Raw genomic sequence first — 20,080 nt, forward strand, 5'->3', positions numbered from 1 at the left:
TTATCGGCCACGATATCGAATATGACCACAACAAATCGAAGTTTGCAGAAAACTGTGGGTCATCGATATCGAAAGTAGGCGCCAAATTTTGAAATGATTTTGAAGCTTCGCATGTTAAGTGCAAAAAATGAAAAGCACATCGGACATTGTTTGGAGAATTGGTAATTTATTTAAGATAAAGTTCAATTGTTTATTTATATAAGTATATAACTAATTGGTTTCAAGTTTGTAGTTTTTGTTTGTATTTCTTTTTGTTGTTGTTTACTTTCTACCTTCTTTCGCTCTAAATTAATTACATGTAAAATCACAGCAGTCTTTCATTAAAAAATAGATTTATCAATGTTGTGTTTAATCCGTAGAATATAACTCTAAACATAGATCGTGTGTATAATAACAGAACAAACTTTCACACTACATTCATAAAAAATGTTTAAAATTTAACGGAATCAAGAGCTTACCACTAATCGGAGCTACAAATTGCCACTGCAAACTAACTTTAGATTCAGTAATCACCTATATATATTAACATTAAGGTTATCTATATCTCATACAGATATAGATGTACGTATCGTCATTGAACTGAGTTGACAAAATAAACACTTTTATCTCGTTTACGAATTGCACAGAAGTCAAAATTATCATTAGTCGATATATATATATATATTGTATAGTTCTAGATATTGATAATCATTACGGCTAGAACGAACGTTGGTTTCCTTTGTATGAAATTTCGGCTACTGGAATGTATTTTACTTGCTCCTGTTGCTGAAAAACCTTGCGCCACCAAATTTGTATTACAAATTCACTAAACTATCTTGGCATGTGCGTTATTCGTTAAAATATAATATGTTAGCGAATATTTCAAATATTTCTACACGTATTTACACGTTCCTTTTTTTGAATTGAACTACCTAAGTATCGGTGTGGTCTACGAAAAAATTGAAAAATGTATTTATAATTGATATTCAAAATTTTGATTACGCTACTGAACATGAAAAACGGGAAAGGGATAAACTTTGTTAGGAAATTGATACATAACTCCTGTCCAATTGCTACTGGTTTAGGATGGCTATATCGTACATATCGACTTTAATCACAGCTACGCAGAGTTTAGGCAAGGCGAGTAGTCATTTTGGGTAGCTAGCAGGGCGGGATGCCTTAATTTAGCCTGCCACCTGCTGCATTGTGATGGTGCTGATCAACTGTTGGCATATCTTTCCGTACTCAAACTGGTCCCCGGAAATGCGACGAAGCTTGATGCCTTTGCCGGCGCCATGGTGATCCCGGCTGCGTCCCTCGCACACTTGAAGCTCGATCTGCAGGCCCCCCGAGTACTCCAAACTGAGATTTGTGGTTGGCTCGCCATATCCAGAGTGTGAGGCGAGTAGGGAAGCCGCCTCGCAGGCCAGAGGATTAGAGGTGGATGCATTTGAGGCACTGCTATGGCGCGATTCCGCTCCACTGTCCTCCGAGCTGATGCTGCCCTTGTGCAGGACAAAGCCCTTGGGCGGCATTGTCGAGTCTATGGTCTGCTTCACCATCTCCAAAATGCGTGTGGAGTCCAGATTGGAGCACTCATGTGGCAGCGGCACTTCATAGCACATCTCATCCGACATGCGCCGCGAATCGCACATGGAATCGGGCGTTAGATGACCACATTCCGTGTGATCGCCCATCTCCGAGTGGGAATCCGATTTAAAGCCAGAGCTGGCGGATGGCTCCTGGCAGGGCGACAAATTATTCGAGTCATTGCTTAGTGAATCATCAGAGAAGCCAAGCGATTTGTCACTGCCCCGCCGGCATTGGGCTTCGGTTTGAGCTTGGGATTGGGATTGGGCTTGGGTAGCATGGGAAGAGCTACTGGCTACTGGACAATGACTTCCAGCGCCCGATTCGCAGTCTAGGCTAGCCTTACGTCCAATGCCCCTGGTGATCGAAGGCATATCGCTGCTGGGTTCCGTGATGATAAGCCCCTATAAAGAGATTTTAGTGCAAATTTATTATTGTCTTGATATAAATAAATCCCTATTACTCTCACCTGCAGTGACATAACTGGAGTGTGCTGCTCGAGGGAGTCCTCACTGTCACGACTATTGTCCGAAGATAGAGCCACCAAAGTGATCTCGCTGCCCTGGACATCGGTGAGGCATATCTGCGGCGTAATTCCCCCCGTACAGCCCGCATATGGAGTACCCGTGCTGATAGTGTGACACATCTGCCCGTTTCCATTCTCCTCCTGGATGATGCACAAATTGGGCGAAGCTGGCGGCGTTGGCACGACCCTTACAGGTTGAGCGGGCGATAGGTTAAGCGGTTTCATGTCGTAGTACGCAGCCGTGGGCATGAACCAATTCGTGGCTGCATAGTCCGTGGGCTGCTGGTCCATGACACCGCCGCAAACATCCATGGACAAGTCAAGAGGTTGATTTGCAGCGGCGGCAGCTGCTGCTCCTTCGCTGGCGGCCGAAGTGCCCCTGGTGATGGAACCACCAGCACCACCGGTACTTAAACCAGAGATGCCCTTGGTGATCTGATGCAGTGGTGAAGAGCCACCGGCGGCACAGGGCAGGTATGGATTGGGAGAGCAACTACCGCTGAAGCTGGTGCTAAACACCGGCGACTGGCAGCCGCTGCTTGAGTTCGAGTTGCTGGCGCCCAAATTAATGCTGCTAAACTGGCCAACCAGCTGCTGTTGATGCTGCGGCTGCAGGGCCAGGGTCATAGGTTGATATTGCGTATAGCCACAGATCGGTTGACCAAACATCTGCTTGGCTGAGGTCAGCGAGGCATTCACAGCTCCGCCCTGCGGCATGCTAAGCGGGGACACACTGAAGCTGAGCATGTGCTGTTGCTGCTGCTGCTGGAGATGCGAGAAGTGGCTCTGGTCGAGATGACCTCCACTAACCGCCGCCGCACTCGAAGCATGAGCTGCCAGTCCCAGGAGCGGAGCCAGATCCATTGGCACCACATGCGTTGAGATTATCTTGTTGGCTATTTCGAAGCTAACACGCTGCTCCTTAACCAGTCGATCCAGGGCGGGCATCAGATTCTTGATGGCTTCCGGTGGAACTTCAATGTCATGGCCACGACGCAGAGCCAGCTGCAGGCCCATGCCAGGTTTGCCATGTATGGGCGAACCTATTAAACAGTTTAAGTATTTAAAAAAATATTTCATTTGAAAAGTAAGCTTGTGTAGAAGCTTGTTGCGTTTGTATTGGTCTTTTTATCTCACCTGGCAAACTGATCGAATTTTCTAAAAGCGGCGGACTGGGTGCAACCAAAAAGTTTCTCTGTGCAATACCTTTCTGCAGGGACTGGCATTCCTGCAGCGGTCCTTGGAACTGGCTCTTGGATCCCTCCGATGCTCGACGCACTGGACTGTATCGTCCTATTGTCGCTAGATGACAGGCAACAGGAATAAAAGAGTAGAGGATCGAGAGTGTTAGCCAATTGCAACTATTTTCTTGCTTATAAAATAGTAAGGTTTTCCGTTGTGGATTTACAAAGGGCTTCGAGTTACACATGTAACATCTCAAGTAACAAATACATTTAGTTATGTGAGTAATCAAATATTTAAAGTTTAAAGTAAAGTAAAATGAAGAGATTAAATGTAGAGAAGGTTAAATCTGAGTATATGTATGCAGGTTAAGATATTGGTTATTTTATCGTTTGTATACTTTGCTTAATTCCAGGATGAGCCAACAGAAAAAACTCAAGACTTACCACCCTCCTGGACGGTGGGCAACTTCGAGTGGATCACCCGATGGATGCGCCGATTGTTGGGCGCCACCAGGGGCACGGAACCACCAGCGGCCGCAACCAGGGGCAGCGAATGGGGCGGCGATAGGCCCTTTGACATGCCCATGGGCAGGGCCACGCCCACCGGGTAGGTGCCATTGGGGGGCGATTGACTAAGAGATATCAGGGTGGGAGGCAGATAGTCGCGGTTCATGCGAGACTCAACCTCGCGAATTAACTCGGGTGGAATCACTATCGTTTTTGGGCGGTTTTGGTAGAAGGGATTTGTAAGCAGCGAGTTCAGGAGCGGTAGCGGTTGCAGTTGTTGTTGTGGTTGTTGTGCAGTAGCGGGCAATGCAAAATTATCAATTGCAATAAACCAAAAATGTTTACATAAAACGAAAGTTAAAAAAGGCAAACCATCAAATTAATACAGTAATTAAATTATAATTAAATACAAATATACAAAATAAACAAGTGATCATATATGTATCTCTCTTATAAACACTAGGCAGCACATAATAATTTACTATATCACTGATTTTAAGCTATTTATTGAGCGCCATGCAGCTATAACAATTAAGCAATTGAAATATTTAAGCCAAATTTAAATAAATTTTAAATCTTCTTATGTAAGATATATGTATAAGCCTACTACAAGTTATATTAAATGGAATTTCGAAATAACTCATTGTGTACATAATCGGAATGATTCAAAACATTCATTGGATATTTAAAAATATTTCAGTTAGCCTCCCTAACGCACCTGGCGGCCTTTCGGTGACCGTGAGCAGTCCTGTTCGCCGCTGCCGCATATTGGAGGAGGTAGCTGGCGCCTGGGACTGTGATCCTGGTCCGGATCCATGTGATACGGAGAGATCCTCCGTGCAGCCCACCGTGTGGCGCTGAGTGCCTCCTCGCTTTTGCATATAGCTACAAAGAAAGAGAATGTTAGGATGCTCTTAAACAGAAAATGTAGACCCAAGTCAACCTTTGCAGCTCCTCGTTGCATTCGCCGGTGGCATTCTCCTGGCAGCACTGCATCTGCGCCACGGACTGTTCGTTGAGCGGTGACAACTCCTGCACGGCCAAAGGATCTGTGCCGCAATTCGGGTTGATATAGTAGCCGGCCGTGTCCATTTGCTGACCCTGAGCTGGACCCACAACGGTGCCCGTGGCGGGATAGTAGATGTGTAGATTTGCCCCGCCGTCCGAGGCGCGACGCCCAAATGAGCCTAGAAAAATGAGTGTAACATTTATGTGGTGCATGAATACTATCGTCAGATTGACGAATACTCACTGGCTCCCATAACGACGGGCGGCTTGAGCAGATGCTGGTCCTTGATGGTGAGGTTGTGCAGGGGCTGGTTCTGCAGCATGGGCAGATTGACTGGATAGTAGGGCACTGGCTGAGCGGGATCGCTGCACTGCGGTGGACACTTGAAGTCGATGGGCGGCACATGGGGATTGGCCAGCGCCTGCTCGTGCGCCACATCTCCGGGACCCACCGTATGGCGTCGCGTATTGGCTCCATTGACGCCTCCACCAGCATGTGCACTCAAATGCTGCGCATTGGCAGGAGGCTGGAAAAATTTAAGGTTGTTATCAAAAGTTTTTTAAGAATCATATAGAAGGCTTACATCATTTGATCGCGCCAGGCATTCGAGCTCAAATTCACCATATTTCTCCAGATCCACGGCGACATCGGACCAACCAAAGCCCAAAGCTGAGCTGGAGGCGTTGGCATTGCTCAGCGGACTGAGCCGGTCCAGAGATTCCTGCTTGACGGGCTCCGATCGATCCACCACGCCCGTCGTGATGCTCGTCTTACGGGATCGGGAGTAGGCTAGGCTGGCGTGGTGCTGCAGTCTTTGGTTTTCGCGTCGCCGTTGCTGCAGCTTGTCATGCAGCAGATTGTAAATGGCGTAGATGTTGTCGAATCGCTGCTCATGCACCGACTGGGCTATCATGTCGGCGGTCAGTCCAGGCAGTTGGAGCATGTGCGTCATCACCACAGAGTCCAGTTGCGGCGGTGAGTCCGACGCACTGCCCAGCGAGGATGTGGACGCCGATTTGGACACTGTTCCCGATCCGGGGGCACAGGACATGTCTCCGAAACGCTCCTCCTCCTGCATCTCTGACTGCCACTCGCTGAGCCAGCGATGCTTGATGATCTGTTTAATTGTGTATCGTCGATCAGGCTCCACCACCAGCATGTTCCGTATTAGCTGCTCGCATTCTGTGCAACATAAATTAGTTTATTGCTTGTAAATAGTTACGTTCAAATATCTCACCTTGCGACATAAAGAAGGGAATGCGAAACTTGCCCAACACTACGCGACTTTTCAGCTCCAGGATGGTCTTACCATCGAAGGGCAACGCTCCACAAACCAAGGCGTACAGCACAACGCCCAAACTCCAGATATCCGACTTGGGTCCATCGTATTCCAGGCCCTGGAAAACCTCTGGAGCGGCATAGGGCGGTGATCCGCACCAAGTTCTTAAGGTGGCACCCTCATCATAGTAATTACTGAAGCCAAAGTCGGCAAGCTACAAAGCACAGAAAACAACTTAATTCCAAATACTATCAATGTGATATGTAAATAGCATACCTTGATGTTCATGTCCTTGTCGAGGAGGACATTCTCGGCCTTGAGATCGCGATGCACCACCCCCCGCAGGTGGCAGTAGTGGACGGCCGAAACGAGTTGGGTGAAGACGCGTGCCGCCTCCGGCTCCTTCATCCTGCCATTGGCCACCAGATGGTCGAAGATCTCCCCATTTGGCGCATACTCGGTGACCAGATAGATCATCGACTGCGACTCCATCACCTCGTACAATCGGGTAATGTGGGGATGCCGCAGCGATTTCAGTATCGCTATCTCGCGGAACGTCTTGCTCAGGTACTCCTCGTTCAGACATGTTTTGTCTATGATCTTGATGGCCACCTGCAAGAAGATGTCGCGAGCAAACAGGAACAAGAATTTAGCCAAAAAACCAAAAACATCTCATCCTCCGCCGCCGACTGTTTGTCGTCTCACTGGTTTGTTTGGCCCAGGTGAACGAACGTTCGCGGTGGAGCAAGAAAAGCGGGCAAAATGAGATTTAAAAGGTACGCGAATCAGAAAAAAAAACTTCCGAAAATCAAGATAGATGTGTGGGTGGCACAGAAACCAAAAAAAATGTGTCTCGCTTGGCTAACACAACAGTGGGAACAGAATAACTGCAATTGCTGCGCTACTGATGTGAAATAGTTTCACTTCTATATTATAAATATATGCCATGGAAAGACGCACCAAAAAGAGGGGCAAGTTCAACCATATTATGTTCTTATAAATACATTTATACAGATTATAGTTACTATTTAAAAGAAATATGTAATTAATTTGTGCTCTTAGGCTTCATACCTAACAAAGGTATCGGAAAGTTGTGTAATTCAGCCATGTTTTACCAATCGAAAAGGGTTATTGTTTTATCTTAGTGTGAAACCACTGTAGTTGTTCCTGTTGCCAGGCGTCTATGTGCACCATACATGGTGCGCGTGCTCGGATCTCGGGATCTCTACGGATATGTGAGTATGCGATATGGATGGATGATGATGAGTGCGGAGCGGTGGCGATGATGTCTGCCGCCAAGACAAGACAAAAACATTCTTTGCTCACGACTTTCGTTCGCAGACGACGGCGACGACATTGCCATTGCCGTTTGCCGTTGCCGACTGTTTATTTGCTTTTGTGTATTCGCGAAACATTTTAAAAATTTAACACAATGTTAAATAATTAACAACACAACTGAGCGCACACTCACTCAATCGCCCCGTCTCTTTCGCCACAGCTGTTCCTCTCTCGCTCGATGACAATGAGCAGAAGCATCATCATCGCCACCGGTTTCTTTTAAACATTTTTGTTATTGTTTGCTCAACATTTAAGCAAATTCTTGCTGCTTCCTGAGTACTCAATGCTTTAATATATTCCGCTTTTTTAATGAAAAATTTGCCAAAATATTAGCATCTTTACAATTGCAGGGAATCTTAATTCAAATGCCGTTTAATAAATGAAATTCAATCACACTTTTGTGAGCATTTCATTGCGAGAGAGACTTTGAACTTGAGACAAGTGTGCAATGCAAACTATTTGTTTATAATAAAGACGCAGAGCGTTCTCACCGCCGGGCGTATGGGGCGTATGCGTAATGTTCGTTGAGCGAAGTAGACGAATGGCCGACGAAAACGAGATGAGTGTCAAACTTTTACATAATTGCATGAAACAATTGCTGATTCTGCACTGATATTACGTCCTACGAATCGCCAATGCCACGTGAGCCGGTTTGAACTTCAGCCAACGACGGAAAAGAAGGAAAAACAAAATCGAGGGAGGGGTGGAAAACAGTATGGAAAAACAGAAATGCCATTGCCACGTGCCGTTTGACCTTTCCCTTTGGTCGCCGGCGAATGCGATGAACCTCAAAGCCGTGCTCGCAAATGAGACATTTCAAAATAATCGCAACCAGAAATACACGAACAAGTGTACAAACATAGCAGTTGTGGCAGAAAATACCAGTGTCGCCGCCGTTTGGGAATCCTTCAAGCCGAAGGCGAAAAAAGTCGTATCAAAAGGTCCTATTGATTTAAAAGGCTAGCTCAAGGCAAGGTCTAAAATGTTGTTGATTACGAGTGTCGCCCATTACGAGTAAATAAGGGGGCCCTGAAACAATGTCAAGAATTTCAGAAATGTTTGTCTGCAAATCGCAGTGCATGGCAATCTACGAAACCAATTGCTTCGTAATACATTTTCGTAACTAATGTTGGCAAAGATTATTTGCATTTAAATTGGATTGGATAATACTTTGTTGTTATGAGTAGCATTTGAAACAAGTTACAAGTATTTCTTTATTGGTTTAAAAACAATACAATACAGTACAACATACATTTTTGGGATGATTGTGATGAGCAAAGTGAATAAATATATGACAATAGAGTGAGGACCATTATTAAACCTAATTTCAATGAATTTAACTTCAAGAAAACTTTGTAAGTTTTTAACTTTAGAGTTTAAATCAATATTATCTATGAAAACTGTTATGCTACATGCTACCTTTCCACAACAGCTTATTTTCACTTTCCAATTGATTGTACTGCTCCTTCAATTCGGCGAGCTCCTTTGAGTTCTGAGCAGCCAAGCGGCACAATTGGGCATTTAGGCCAACGATTCGTTCCCGCAGAGCATTCACTGTATATTGGCTAAGACGTTCGGGCCGAAAGACGTCCTCCTTAATAGTGGCCACAAAGTGCCACATATCCTGAAGCTCTCCGCGCTTTTCGCTGCAATATAGCTTCAGTTTTTCATTGAGCACCAGTTTCTCCTGTTCGATTTCGTTGATTAAACTTATTAGATCTGCTGTGGATGAACTGTTTGGTCGTGGATTTCGACCAGTTTCCGGCTCTTCGCAAGGAGCTGTGTCCTCATCATCTTTGAGTATGAAATTATTGGGATTCAGCTTGACTTGATTGCATTCGAGATATTTTTGCTGCGCCTTCAGGCGAGTCAATTCACAAAGAACAGCGGTGGGTGTTGGTTTTGGGGCCCTGATCTTGGGCGGAATTTTAACTTGATTCCGCTTGCGAGTGGGCTTTTCGGGCGCTTGAGCCCTTGGAGCCGTTGGCTTTTGTTCATCGTCTTTTGGACTTTCCATTTGGGGCTTCGGTAGCATGTGATTGTTGCACAATATCCAAGGAAAGAGTCCTTGCAACTTCTGCAGCGCTCGTTGGGTTGTTGTTATTTACACGCGGTAATCAAACGTGTTGCCAGCACACCCAACCACCCACCCACTCTTTCCACGTGTTTAATCGATATGCGACCTCCTTCGTTGCCACCTAACCCCTCCCCTCCTCTACCCACCGCTTTTCCGGCTGCTGTGCCAAATATTCGATGCTTCTGCAAGGGGTCAGTAAACTTTATTTGGCTTGGCGGAATTGTACAGATTTCCAACCGGTAGCGGTAACTTTCAGTGAAAATGGAAAATCGATTAGTACAATTACTGTTTCCATGTCAAGGCCTACTTAATTGCCCATGGAAAATGGGGCAAACGGGGTCGTGGCTTGAGGACCACTTGCGTGGTTAACCAATTCCTAATCAGTACCTCTGGAAGACAGGGGAAATCCACCTGCTCAATCCAAACTCAAGTGACGATCAAATGTTTGGCGCGCTAATCAAGTTTCAATCGACTAGCAAAACGTTGGCAAGGAAATACAGTGGGTCTTCCTTAAGTAAAATTTATATATACAGAAAGCAAAAGGATGCTAGATAAATGAAATATACATTTTATATATAAAAAATCACTAATTATATTCAATCAAATTCAAGTTAGAAATGTATAGATGTTATATAGTAAACTTCCCTTTATGAAAGCTCTACTGTAAACTAACTAATTATGGTTCTTTATGTACGTTTAAAGTTGCTTTTCATACAAAAGTGCTTGGTAATGAAGCTTGACTGTTTGTGCGGAGGAAACACATGAGTTTTTGTTGACTTATTATTTGTTTTGCTATCGCCTACAAATTCAAATCGGGTAGCATTAACTTGGCGCGTGCTGTTTGTCTTCCGTCTCCCTCCCACCCGCCAGTCCGCCACCCACTTACGCCCACCACACACTCCGCTGTGGGTGTGGCGGTGCGAGTGAGAGGGCGAACGCACGTGACTGATTTGCGAATTTACTTTTACTTGCGATGACAAAACATCGTGAAGGAAAAATCAGCAGAAGAAGCAACTACGCTGATAACATTTCTGGTTATCATTGGAATGAATGCCCATGTATGGGTGGTATTTTTCTGCTGCAGATAGAGCATAGTTTTATTACTATCTATACTACGAGTATATACTATGAAAATGGTAGGGAAAAGCATAAGGTCGACCTTAGATTTTTTTTGGGGTTTTGTAAACACAAATACGAAAAATATGATAAAAACCACAGACACAACAATGGTGAGCTGCAAAAAGCCGCGAAATTGTTAATAAAAAGGTAAATAAAAATTGTTAAACGATTTCTATCGCCCATCTCGCTCGCACACCATCTCCGTCCCGCTTGCACCCGCTCGTTTTCGGTCTGACGCGTGTTAGATGTTCAAACATGTTTTCGGTCTGCTGGCCAAAAGGCAACGCTCAGACGGCAGCTTAAGTATTTGCCCATAGCGAAAGATCAATCAACAAATGTGAGCGAGACGGTGTGAATTGAGCAGAAAGAGACGGTAAGAGCGTAGGGCTGCACCGAGAGAAATATTCGCCGAAAGTCGCAGATCTCATCTACGCCTTTGAAATATATTGCAGAGTACTCTTTTTAAACAATTCAAACTCATATTTGCAATTTTATATATAAATTAAACACAACAAGAGAGAACGCTATAGTCGAGTTCCCCGACTATCTGATACCCGTTACTCAGCTAGTGGAAGGGAGAAGGAGAGTCTTAAACACAATTTTTGGCGGTTTGTAGGCGTTATAGTGGGCGTGGCAGAAAGTTTTTTGACAAATCAGTAGAAATTTACAAGACCAATATAAAAATGAAAAAATATCAAAACATTTTTCAAAAGTGTGGGCGTAGCAGCTTTGGGCGGTTTGAGGGCGTTAGAGTGGGCGTGGCAAAAAGTTTTTTGGCAAATCGATAGAAATTTACAAGACTAATACAAAAATGAAAAAATTTCAAAACATTTTTCAAAAGTGTGGGCGTGGCAGTTTTGGGCGGTTTGTGAGCGTTAGAGTGGGCGTGGCAACATGAATCGACAAACTTGCGCTGCTTCTATGTCTCTGGAGTCTGTATGCTTAATCTCAACTTTCTAGCTTTTGTAGTTCCTGAGATCTCGACGTTCATACGGACGGACAGACGGACAGACGGACAGACGGACAGACGGACAGACGGACGGACAGACGGACATGGCCAGATCGACTCGGCTATTGATCCTGATCAAAAATATATATACTTTATATGGTCGGAAACGCTTCCTTCTGCCTGTTACATACTTTTCAACGAATCTAGTATACCCTTTTACTCTACGAGTAACGGGTATAAAAATGTATAAAATATTTTCTAGTCTTTAAAACTTTAAAATGTGATTTATGATACCTGACAAGGATTTTTTCATTCAATTATATCCTTTTCAATATAAATTGTTGCATACTTTCAGGAACGTTGTTACCATTTTTGTGAGGTAAAAGCCTAATTGCAGTTTATGATGTTCTCCTCTTTTTTAATTCGTTTTAAGAGTTACATTTTAAAAGCACAAAAAGTCCCCTGCTTTTCTCCATGTAAAAAATACGAGAGGAATATAAAGTGGCTACACTGCATGGCTGGTGCTTAATTGCATCAATTGGAGCATTAAAACAGTTGCCAAGGCAACTAGAGAAAAAATTCAATTAAACTAAAACTTGCCAATTGAGTGCGAACACATTCCGCACACAAAGAAAGTAAACTGAAATTCAATTTTAAACAGCACATGAAAGCGATCAAGAGAGCGTAGAACTCTAAACAAAGAAAGCAATCAATTAATACTATTTATATAGGCTTAGAAATGATAAAACGGTTTATTTCTATAAGATTTTCACTAGAGAAAATCATGTAAACTAGGTTATGGTTTGCATTTACGATACTCGGATCAAAGTACGTATCGCACACTTTCTTATCGCTCCTTCGGTTTAAACAAATAATCATTATTCGAGTTATTTACTTTAGTAGGTTCGCATGTGTGCGATGTGCACCCAAATTTGTGTGTACAAGTAAACTTTTGCCATTTTCCATTGATAATAGTGAATTATTGGCAAAATGCGCTTAAGAGAGATAAGCCACGGGCTCTAAGGCAATACACATACATACATATGTACATACATACATATGTACATACATATTCATTTGTATTCAGATCGTAACGTACTCATGTTTGACCAACGTACAGATAAAGCTATACTATATAGAGTGAGTATATATATAAGATAAGTGGGCACCATTGGACCTTGAAGTTGTCGAACAGCTGTGTTCTTATCAAGGGAAACTAAAATTCGTTACAGTCAACAAACAATTCGCAAGATCGAGGGAATATGATTCGATTTGTTTATCTGGTTTGAAGTGCCACTGGTGATTAAATGGGATTACTCTACCAGTTATAGATAACCATTACTTCTACAATTATTCGTTTTAACCCATTAAATGTCACAGCATTATTCATTAACGATCGATTTCGCCAGAGGCACGTGCTCATCGCAAAATTCTTCAACGCAGTCAATTATGCAAAAAATTATTGTTTGCTCTATAAATTTGCATGCTTTTTTGTGTTCGGTTCTGTTTTCATCGCTGTCAATGTAGTATTTCACTTGACAATCCCAATTAGCAAGTGTCACAGCTGTTCCTGTTGTGTTAGCACTTCGTTGAATGATTCCACCCACAAAGGCGGATAAAAAAAACGTTGTAAAAAGGTAAAAAATGCAGGTGAGGCAATCGCTTAGATGAACCAAGTAAGAAAAGACGCTTGATTGTGATTTAGCCGGCTCATCAACTTCAGTTGACTTTATGGCAGGAAATTCGCGGAGGAAAAAAACGATAACAAATGCATGTATCATCGCAAAAAAAACAAGAGACACAATCAAATTACTTCCTCATAAGGTTCACACACTCGCACACACTCACATGGCAGTAAGGTAATAAAAAATAAAAAAAAATAAAAAAAAACACTCACACTTTTGGGGAGCTTTACAAATGCGATTCAATTAGCATCTACCGATTTCCACCTCCGGATTCCCCTCTCATTTCCCAATCGAAGGCAAACAAAAAGCCAAGCCAGCGATACAGCATCAGAATCAGAAAGACCGAGATGCCAAAAACGAAACGAAACGAAACTCCTGATTGTCAATAAGTTGTGTAAATAATTATTGTACACATATTTACGCGGCAATAAACAAAATCATCAAAGAACAACAACTAAAATCAATTCGATCAGCGCAAATGCGCAAAAAACGCGTAAGAATATGCTGATTGGTTGAAGGCGTTCAATTTACATGTGCCTCAAAATGCTGAACCAACGTGATTGTTAGAACTACTATAAATCGTAATATTGTCTTATATATTTTTATAGACATTTACATAATCAAACAATCAAAAGAATTCGTTAATAATTGATTTGATTGAGAGGCCTCTTAAGCTTAGGTATTCAAAACTTTTCACTGCATTTTGTTAAGCGTCAACATTCTAGAATTAGGAACAGAAAGATACCTTCTCAGCCCAAGTTGAACTTCATAGATACTTTTAGATATATTTGACTTTCATCTTTACAGAGCATAATCCATATTTTAACCTTGCAGAGATTAGTCAGTTATGACTAACTGGTTATCGAGTTGTTAATTGAGTGGGAATCGGGACTTGTTTATGATATTATGATATTTGGATTGCTGATGGGCACTCACCTTTGTCTTGGTCACAATGTTGGTGGCCAGCTTGACCACGGCAAAGTTGCCCTTGCCGATGGTCTTCTCCAGCTCATAGTAGCCGACGCGAAGCAGCTTGTCCACGGATATCTTGCTGGTCGATGGCACCTTGTAGTTCTGCGGCGTTGAGGATGTGGCTGGAGCTGCTGCTGGCCCAGCCGTTGGTGTGGTGGCCATCGCAGCTGCTGCGGTTTCTCCTTTTGTGCCGTGGGAGGATGGGGCTTCACTGTACAGTGGCGGATGGATATCGGATGCGTAATTGGCTTTTCGCGCACAGGAAATTCACTTAAAATGCATTTTCTTTTGTCGCGCAGTTCAAACGCGAACGCGAGAGTTCATTTGCTGGCGGCGAGACTGACAAACCGGAGAATGCTGAACCGGAGAATGGTGAACCGGAGAATTGAGAACTGAGAACTGCGAATTGGGATGCGGGTTGGGGGTACGTGTTGGGGATGCGGGTGATTGGAGACGGGGGAGCCGCCGCCAGCAACAGTGGGATTTTGTGTGAGATGTGGTAGAGCGATGTGGACTCTAAAACTTAACTCGATTAAGAGGTCAATGGCAGCTTCTCGTTCGGACTTTCCAGCGGATTCTCGGCGGGCAGTGGGCCATGCCCACCTGGCAACTCCAATGCTCACTTTATTCTTTAGCTTTTTTATATTTGTTTTTTAATTTTTGGTTTTTGATTTATTGAAGCGACACTTCCTCGAACGTTTTATTTGTTCTCGATATTTTGCTGGTTTTACGAACGCCTTCAAGTCTCGAATTTAATGGCTCTTTGTTCGCTTTTGACGCAAATTACTTTTCACATTTCGATTGTGCACTTTTTGTCACCGCCTTGAGGGAAAAGAAGGAAAATTATTAAATAGGTATATCACTGTGTGTAGTCTAACGTTTTTGACCTTGGTTTTTGTCATTTCTATTTTTCTTTATCGCGGGTGGGCGTGGCGCATGTGTGCGTGTGGTTTAATGAGCAAAACAAACACCAAAGATAGCAAAAAGAGCAAAAGAAATAAACTAATGAAAACAGAGAGCTGTGTGTTATCTATTCGACCAGAAATCTCAAAGAAAACAAAAGGCACATGAATGTTTTTGCGGCTATAACCGCTTTTTGTACTTTGATTTGGGAAAGCTTCCATTTTATTTTATTATTTTAGTATTCAAATAAACAAAGTGATAACATTTTTGGTTCAGTGATTGTCCATGAAAAATATAACTTTTTAAACAAGGAATAACTTAGTTTATCAATCTTTTGTTATGCTAAAAAAATACATTATATCTAAAAGATATTTTTTAAATACAGTAATTTTTTCGCATATGATTAAAAAGGTATCTAGTGGATCTATTTCTTTTTATATTCCAATTTTTTTTTTAAATGATTAGTTGAATTTAAGAAAGTGTCTTGTCTACAAGATACAAATAGAATATAAATTTTATGTGAAGCGTGGTAACTTTTCAAGCTCAGTGTAACGCTAAGAAAACGAAGCGCGTTAAGACCATGATAAAAAAAAATGAAAACAGGGCCCATGTCTGGAGTTTTTTATTTTTTTGTTTTTTTGTAAGCTGATCGCGCGAAGGAGACAGCAAGTAATAGGGGCTCTCAATGGGTTAATGTACAGCATCAAGGTCGCAAGAAAACCGGGCACTTGCACAGCCACATTCGCACATAATCGTGAAGGGAAAGAGACGGGGAAAGCGGCGGGGTGGCAAGAGAGGGGGAGTCGTCAAAAAGCTCATTGAAATCAATTTAGAGCAGAGTGTGTGCGAAGAAGAGGAAGCAGGCGGCGACGACGATGATCAAACATTAACCCACCCAACCAACACTCGCCACACCACACTCGCATAATCCAAACAAATTGTTTTTCCCCGAAAACTTTCTCGTGATATTTTCGCGGGTGTGAAAAGAGCCGCGGCAGCTGGACACCTCGTTCCCTCTCGGTTCCTCTCGCTCCCACCGATTTTCTCACATTTCTAAAAAGGTTCTCGCGTACGCTTTCCTATTGTTTATTTGCATTTATCATTGGAAAGACACAAAACAGTTGTAGAGTTTTTGGGGGAATTAGCAAGCGGTTGGCATACCGGAGAACGAATCACCCGGAGTACGAAGTGCACGGAGTCAAAAGTCAAAACTGAATGAACTTCCAACCTGGAAGAAGCCGGAGAGGCTGCGACCTCGCTTCCAGTTCCAGCCAGCACACATCAACTTCCAGCGCAGAGCGAGAGGGAGCGACTTGAAGAGGGAGACAGAAAACGCAGGCAGCACTATGTGTGGTGCAGATGCAAAAGACGTCACCGGGTCAAAGGTGCTGAAAATCCACTAGATATCGCACCGTGTACTCAAAGAGGAGTAACGCAGACACTTTAAACTTTTGCCTGTTTATTTTCTTTTAATTAATATATTAATTATTCGTGTATGACAATATAGTAATTAAATCCTAGTTAATATATGGTTATTTAAAAAGATTTAAGTTATTCAAAAGATTGATTTTAAATGAAATGAAATTTGAATCTTTCGCCACAATGTACCTAAACATAAAAATCTCGAAACTATCTGATTTTAAACTATTACCTGTATAAAAACATAGAGAACCTTAACATTTAGAAAACGGTTTTAAAACAGCTTTTGAAGCATTCAACGTATGTATGTACATATCTGGCCAATTTCGCTGATAACTAGCAGTTGTTTTGGCTCTTTTTTACCAAATCGCAGAGACAAAAATGATTAAAAAACATAAAAACAACGGCAAGCGAAAGGCCGAAAAGAAACGACAAGTAAAATAAATGAGGCAGCAAGCCGAAAGCAAAAGAGAGCCGCAAAACCAAAGGCAGAAGCAACAACAACAACAATGGCAACAACTAGTGAACTTGGACTTACACAGCAGCCAAAGCCAGACAGAAAAGCAGACGGAAAGAGAGGGGGCGTGTGGGAGTGGGGGCGGCGAACAGTGGGTAGTGGGGCAGAGGAAAAGGGATAGGGCGATGGAGCAAAGCAAATATGCGAGAGAAGAGACAATCGTGGGTTCTCCATCGACTGACAAAGCCAAGAGGGAGAAGGCACAATCAGCAGGGCGCCCATTTGCATGTGTGTGTGTGAGCGGGGGCGCAGCAACAGCTTGTGTATGTGTGTGGGGGGCTTGGGACTCCAAGGAGTCAAGGAATTTCACAGGAAAACTACCGCAAACCGTATGAAAATTACAATTACCGGGACATACACAAAGGGAAAATTCGTTGTGGGTATCAATTGCAAATATATTTGTGTATCTTCAGAAAATAGCCAACTAAATTTACATTCTAAGAAATACTATAAAATTTTATTCCACTAAACGCCAATACAACAGGAAAAAAATAATTTAACATTTTTTAGACATTTATACCGACATTTTTAACATTCGTTGGTTATTTCAACGCGCCTTATGACCTAGAAAATATCTCAAAATTCATTTACAAAATAAAGCATAATGAGATTGCTTTACAATGGAAATAACATTTGGCAAAAAAACTGTGACCCATAAGCATATGGAATTTCGTGGGTTTTTTGTTTTGTCACAACCATAAGATAATAAATACAAATTTGTTTTAGGAATGTCCACGATAAACGTTTTAATTGATAAAACAAGATTTTACTCAAGAACCTAAACTTCTTTGCTCTCTGTGCAATTGCATATGTGTGAAGACAAGAGAAAGAAAAAGAACTTGTCGAGGTCGCACGCACTTACACACACACACACACACTTACACGCTGTTTACAGGAGAAAGCACCTGCAATTGATAACGGGTCGCCAAATGGTAAATAGTACAAGCAACTCATACGCAAGGCGTCCAATTAGACCACTCAACGGCAATTGGCTTTTCGCTGCCCCTTATTTGCGTTTTACCGGAGTTGCTATGACGTACGCACGCACACACACAAAAGCGAGCGAGCGAGTGAGAGCGAAAGAGGGCCCCCAACACAAACATACAAACACACACACATCCACTCGTACGCGCTCACACCGTTATGCATGGGAAAACGTCACGACTTCCAAAGTGGAAAATCGTACGCGTATTTTTTTTTGTTTTCCTTTTTCCACGACTCGGAATCGAAGGTAAAACTTGCCGCAGCGCACGTCACATAATTGCCATTCATGAATATGTTTTTAAGCTTCCGCATCTCGGTGGCCGTTGGAGATGGCCGCGTGGGTCACGAGCACGTTTATTGCACTCCATGTTGAGGGGATCGTGGAGGCGCAGATCGTGTCACGCGCTCATCACTGAAAATAGTTGCTCACCACACACACACACATGCAACAGCGCTGCTGCTGCTGTGTTGTTGTTATTCCGCTTTTCTTTCAGCCTCCGCAAAAACAAAAACAACAACAACAATAACACTCACAAAAGCTGGTCAAATACAAAACACACTTGTAAATTTATTTAATCTTCGCTCCGACGTTGCTTTTCTTTTTTTTTCGATTTTTTCATACGCTCTGGTCCCGCTTACACATTACGATTTCTATCTCTCCGCTCTTCTTCATTTTACTTGATTTCCATTTTGTCGCTGCCTCCGCTTTTATTTTAATTTTTTTTTTCGCCTGGCGAGATTTTTTTTCACGTTGAATTTATACTACATATATTGCATTTATATTATTGCGCTTATCACTGGCGCTTTGTTGCTGGCTTCTTGCCTTTCGCTTACATATTATATTCACTTGGTTGTTGGTGTGTGTTTGCACTGAACAATCCGATGCGGATTCGAATTCGCGTGGGCGCAGCGTGCGACGCGTAATTTTGCATTTAACATAAAACATGAACACACATAAATAAGCGCCCTCGGCTGTTCTATTGGAATTTTTTTTTCTTTTTTTTTGTGTTAATCGTGCCGTCGACGGCGATTCTGATTGGACAACACCACCTGCTCGCGAAGCAAAAACTCGGCACCGACTCAGTGTGGCCGTGTCGCGGAGCAGACAAAATGCTGAAATCGATGACGGCAGCGAGACAACTCTGTGGGAGAATGCGGTTATTAGCCAACACTGACAGCGCATTTAAATTCGTTATATATTTACCAACACATTCAGCATTCGTTTAAAACATTTAAATCTGTAAATAAAAAATATATTTGTTATAGAGTTGAAAAGTTATATAGAGTTGTAGAGTTATAAAATATATATACAAATTTTTTAGCCGGAAGTACTTAGCAACTTAACTTATCCAACATAGGATTATAAGTTTTATAAGATTAAAATGATGTAAGAGTCTTACAAATTAGTAACGGAACTATGCATTATTTTAATGGTATACTAGTTAAAAAGTTTGGGCAGTACTAAGATGTATATTTAAACTAGAGAATTTAAGAATAAAATCTTTAGTTCCGTTAACTAAGGGCTTGATTTCCTAGCATACTTTCAGGCGTCCATCAAAGGGTTGTATGTACAGAACCGAAGCAATTGTTTTAGAAAATACTCACCAATGAGTGATTGTATCCCTATCTCCTTGGAGCTTAGAGATTTAGTTGGCGCCTCTGGTTGGGGGCTTTCTTGGGCGGCTCCGCTGTTTGGGGTCGCTGACGAATCACCCTGGTGTTCTCCGGCACTTGTTGCACTTTCTGGATCAGGATGGTCTTTGGAATCTCGCGAGCCTCGTACCATCCGGGATTCACGGCTTTGACCCACGTACTGGCACTGCACTCGAAGCTACTCAAAAGTTTTGCCACACCGCCAAAGGACACCATTTTCCTTGTGAAATAAAACTTAAAAAATCTATGTAAAATATAGAACGATATGGAAGCCGGATGCTGTTAACTTGATACTTGGAAATCAAATAAGCTGATTTCATTGTCGGCTCATGAAAGTCCATTTCTACGCTTGCTTTTGTAACGGTAATTTCTCCTTCCTGCGCAGCCTGG

General features: G+C 42.7%; 3 protein-coding genes across 6 annotated transcripts; all 3 read right to left on the reverse strand.

Annotated features, from left to right (window-relative positions):
* Positions 1–146: 146 nt before the first annotated feature.
* Positions 147–19,009, reverse strand: LOC120444592. 4 transcript variants are annotated; one of them, XM_039624364.2, is made up of 12 exons: positions 18,872–19,009; positions 14,179–15,036; positions 6,351–6,686; positions 6,033–6,288; positions 5,379–5,977; positions 5,039–5,321; positions 4,730–4,973; positions 4,505–4,671; positions 3,724–3,990; positions 3,233–3,397; positions 2,039–3,138; positions 147–1,973 (listed from the first exon to the last, which is right to left on the reverse strand). In XM_039624364.2, the coding sequence occupies exons 2-12, from the start codon at positions 14,374–14,376 to the stop codon at positions 1,164–1,166; spliced, it is 4,425 nt and encodes a 1,474-aa protein (XP_039480298.1). In that variant the 5' UTR covers positions 14,377–15,036; positions 18,872–19,009; the 3' UTR covers positions 147–1,163. The 4 variants fall into 4 exon arrangements, with proteins under 4 accessions (XP_039480298.1, XP_039480297.1, XP_039480299.1 ...); XM_039624363.2 differs by lacking the exon at positions 18,872–19,009 and adding an exon at positions 18,598–18,729; XM_039624365.2 differs by lacking the exon at positions 18,872–19,009 and having other exon boundaries at positions 3,233–3,388; positions 14,179–14,910.
* LOC120444593 lies at positions 8,718–9,790 on the reverse strand. The gene has a single exon (XM_039624367.1). The coding sequence runs from the start codon at positions 9,445–9,447 to the stop codon at positions 8,821–8,823; it is 627 nt and encodes a 208-aa protein (XP_039480301.1). The 5' UTR covers positions 9,448–9,790; the 3' UTR covers positions 8,718–8,820.
* LOC120444594 lies at positions 18,576–20,000 on the reverse strand. The gene is made up of 3 exons (XM_039624368.2): positions 19,643–20,000; positions 19,242–19,275; positions 18,576–19,179 (listed from the first exon to the last, which is right to left on the reverse strand). The coding sequence occupies exon 1, from the start codon at positions 19,904–19,906 to the stop codon at positions 19,676–19,678; it is 231 nt and encodes a 76-aa protein (XP_039480302.1). The 5' UTR covers positions 19,907–20,000; the 3' UTR covers positions 18,576–19,179; positions 19,242–19,275; positions 19,643–19,675.
* Between the last annotated feature and the right edge of the window lie 80 nt (positions 20,001–20,080).

The sequence above is a fragment of the Drosophila santomea genome, chromosome 2R, assembly GCF_016746245.2.
Source record: "Drosophila santomea strain STO CAGO 1482 chromosome 2R, Prin_Dsan_1.1, whole genome shotgun sequence".
In the NCBI taxonomy this organism is placed as follows: Eukaryota; Metazoa; Arthropoda; class Insecta; order Diptera; family Drosophilidae; genus Drosophila; species Drosophila santomea.

Bases quoted from the DNA above. Each gene is read 5' to 3' on its own strand.
- LOC120444594 (XM_039624368.2), bottom strand. From the start codon at position 19,906: ATGGTGTCCTTTGGCGGTGTGGCAAAACTTTTGAGTAGCTTCGAGTGC.
- LOC120444592 (XM_039624364.2), bottom strand. From the start codon at position 14,376: ATGGCCACCACACCAACGGCTGGGCCAGCAGCAGCTCCAGCCACATCC. The intron at 4,974-5,038 runs GTGAGTATTCGT...TCATTTTTCTAG, and splicing joins GCCCGTCGTTATGGGAGCCA to GCTCATTTGGGCGTCGCGCC. The intron at 4,672-4,729 runs GTTGACTTGGGT...CTTTCTTTGTAG, and splicing joins TGCAACGAGGAGCTGCAAAG to CTATATGCAAAAGCGAGGAG.
- LOC120444593 (XM_039624367.1), bottom strand. From the start codon at position 9,447: ATGCTACCGAAGCCCCAAATGGAAAGTCCAAAAGACGATGAACAAAAG.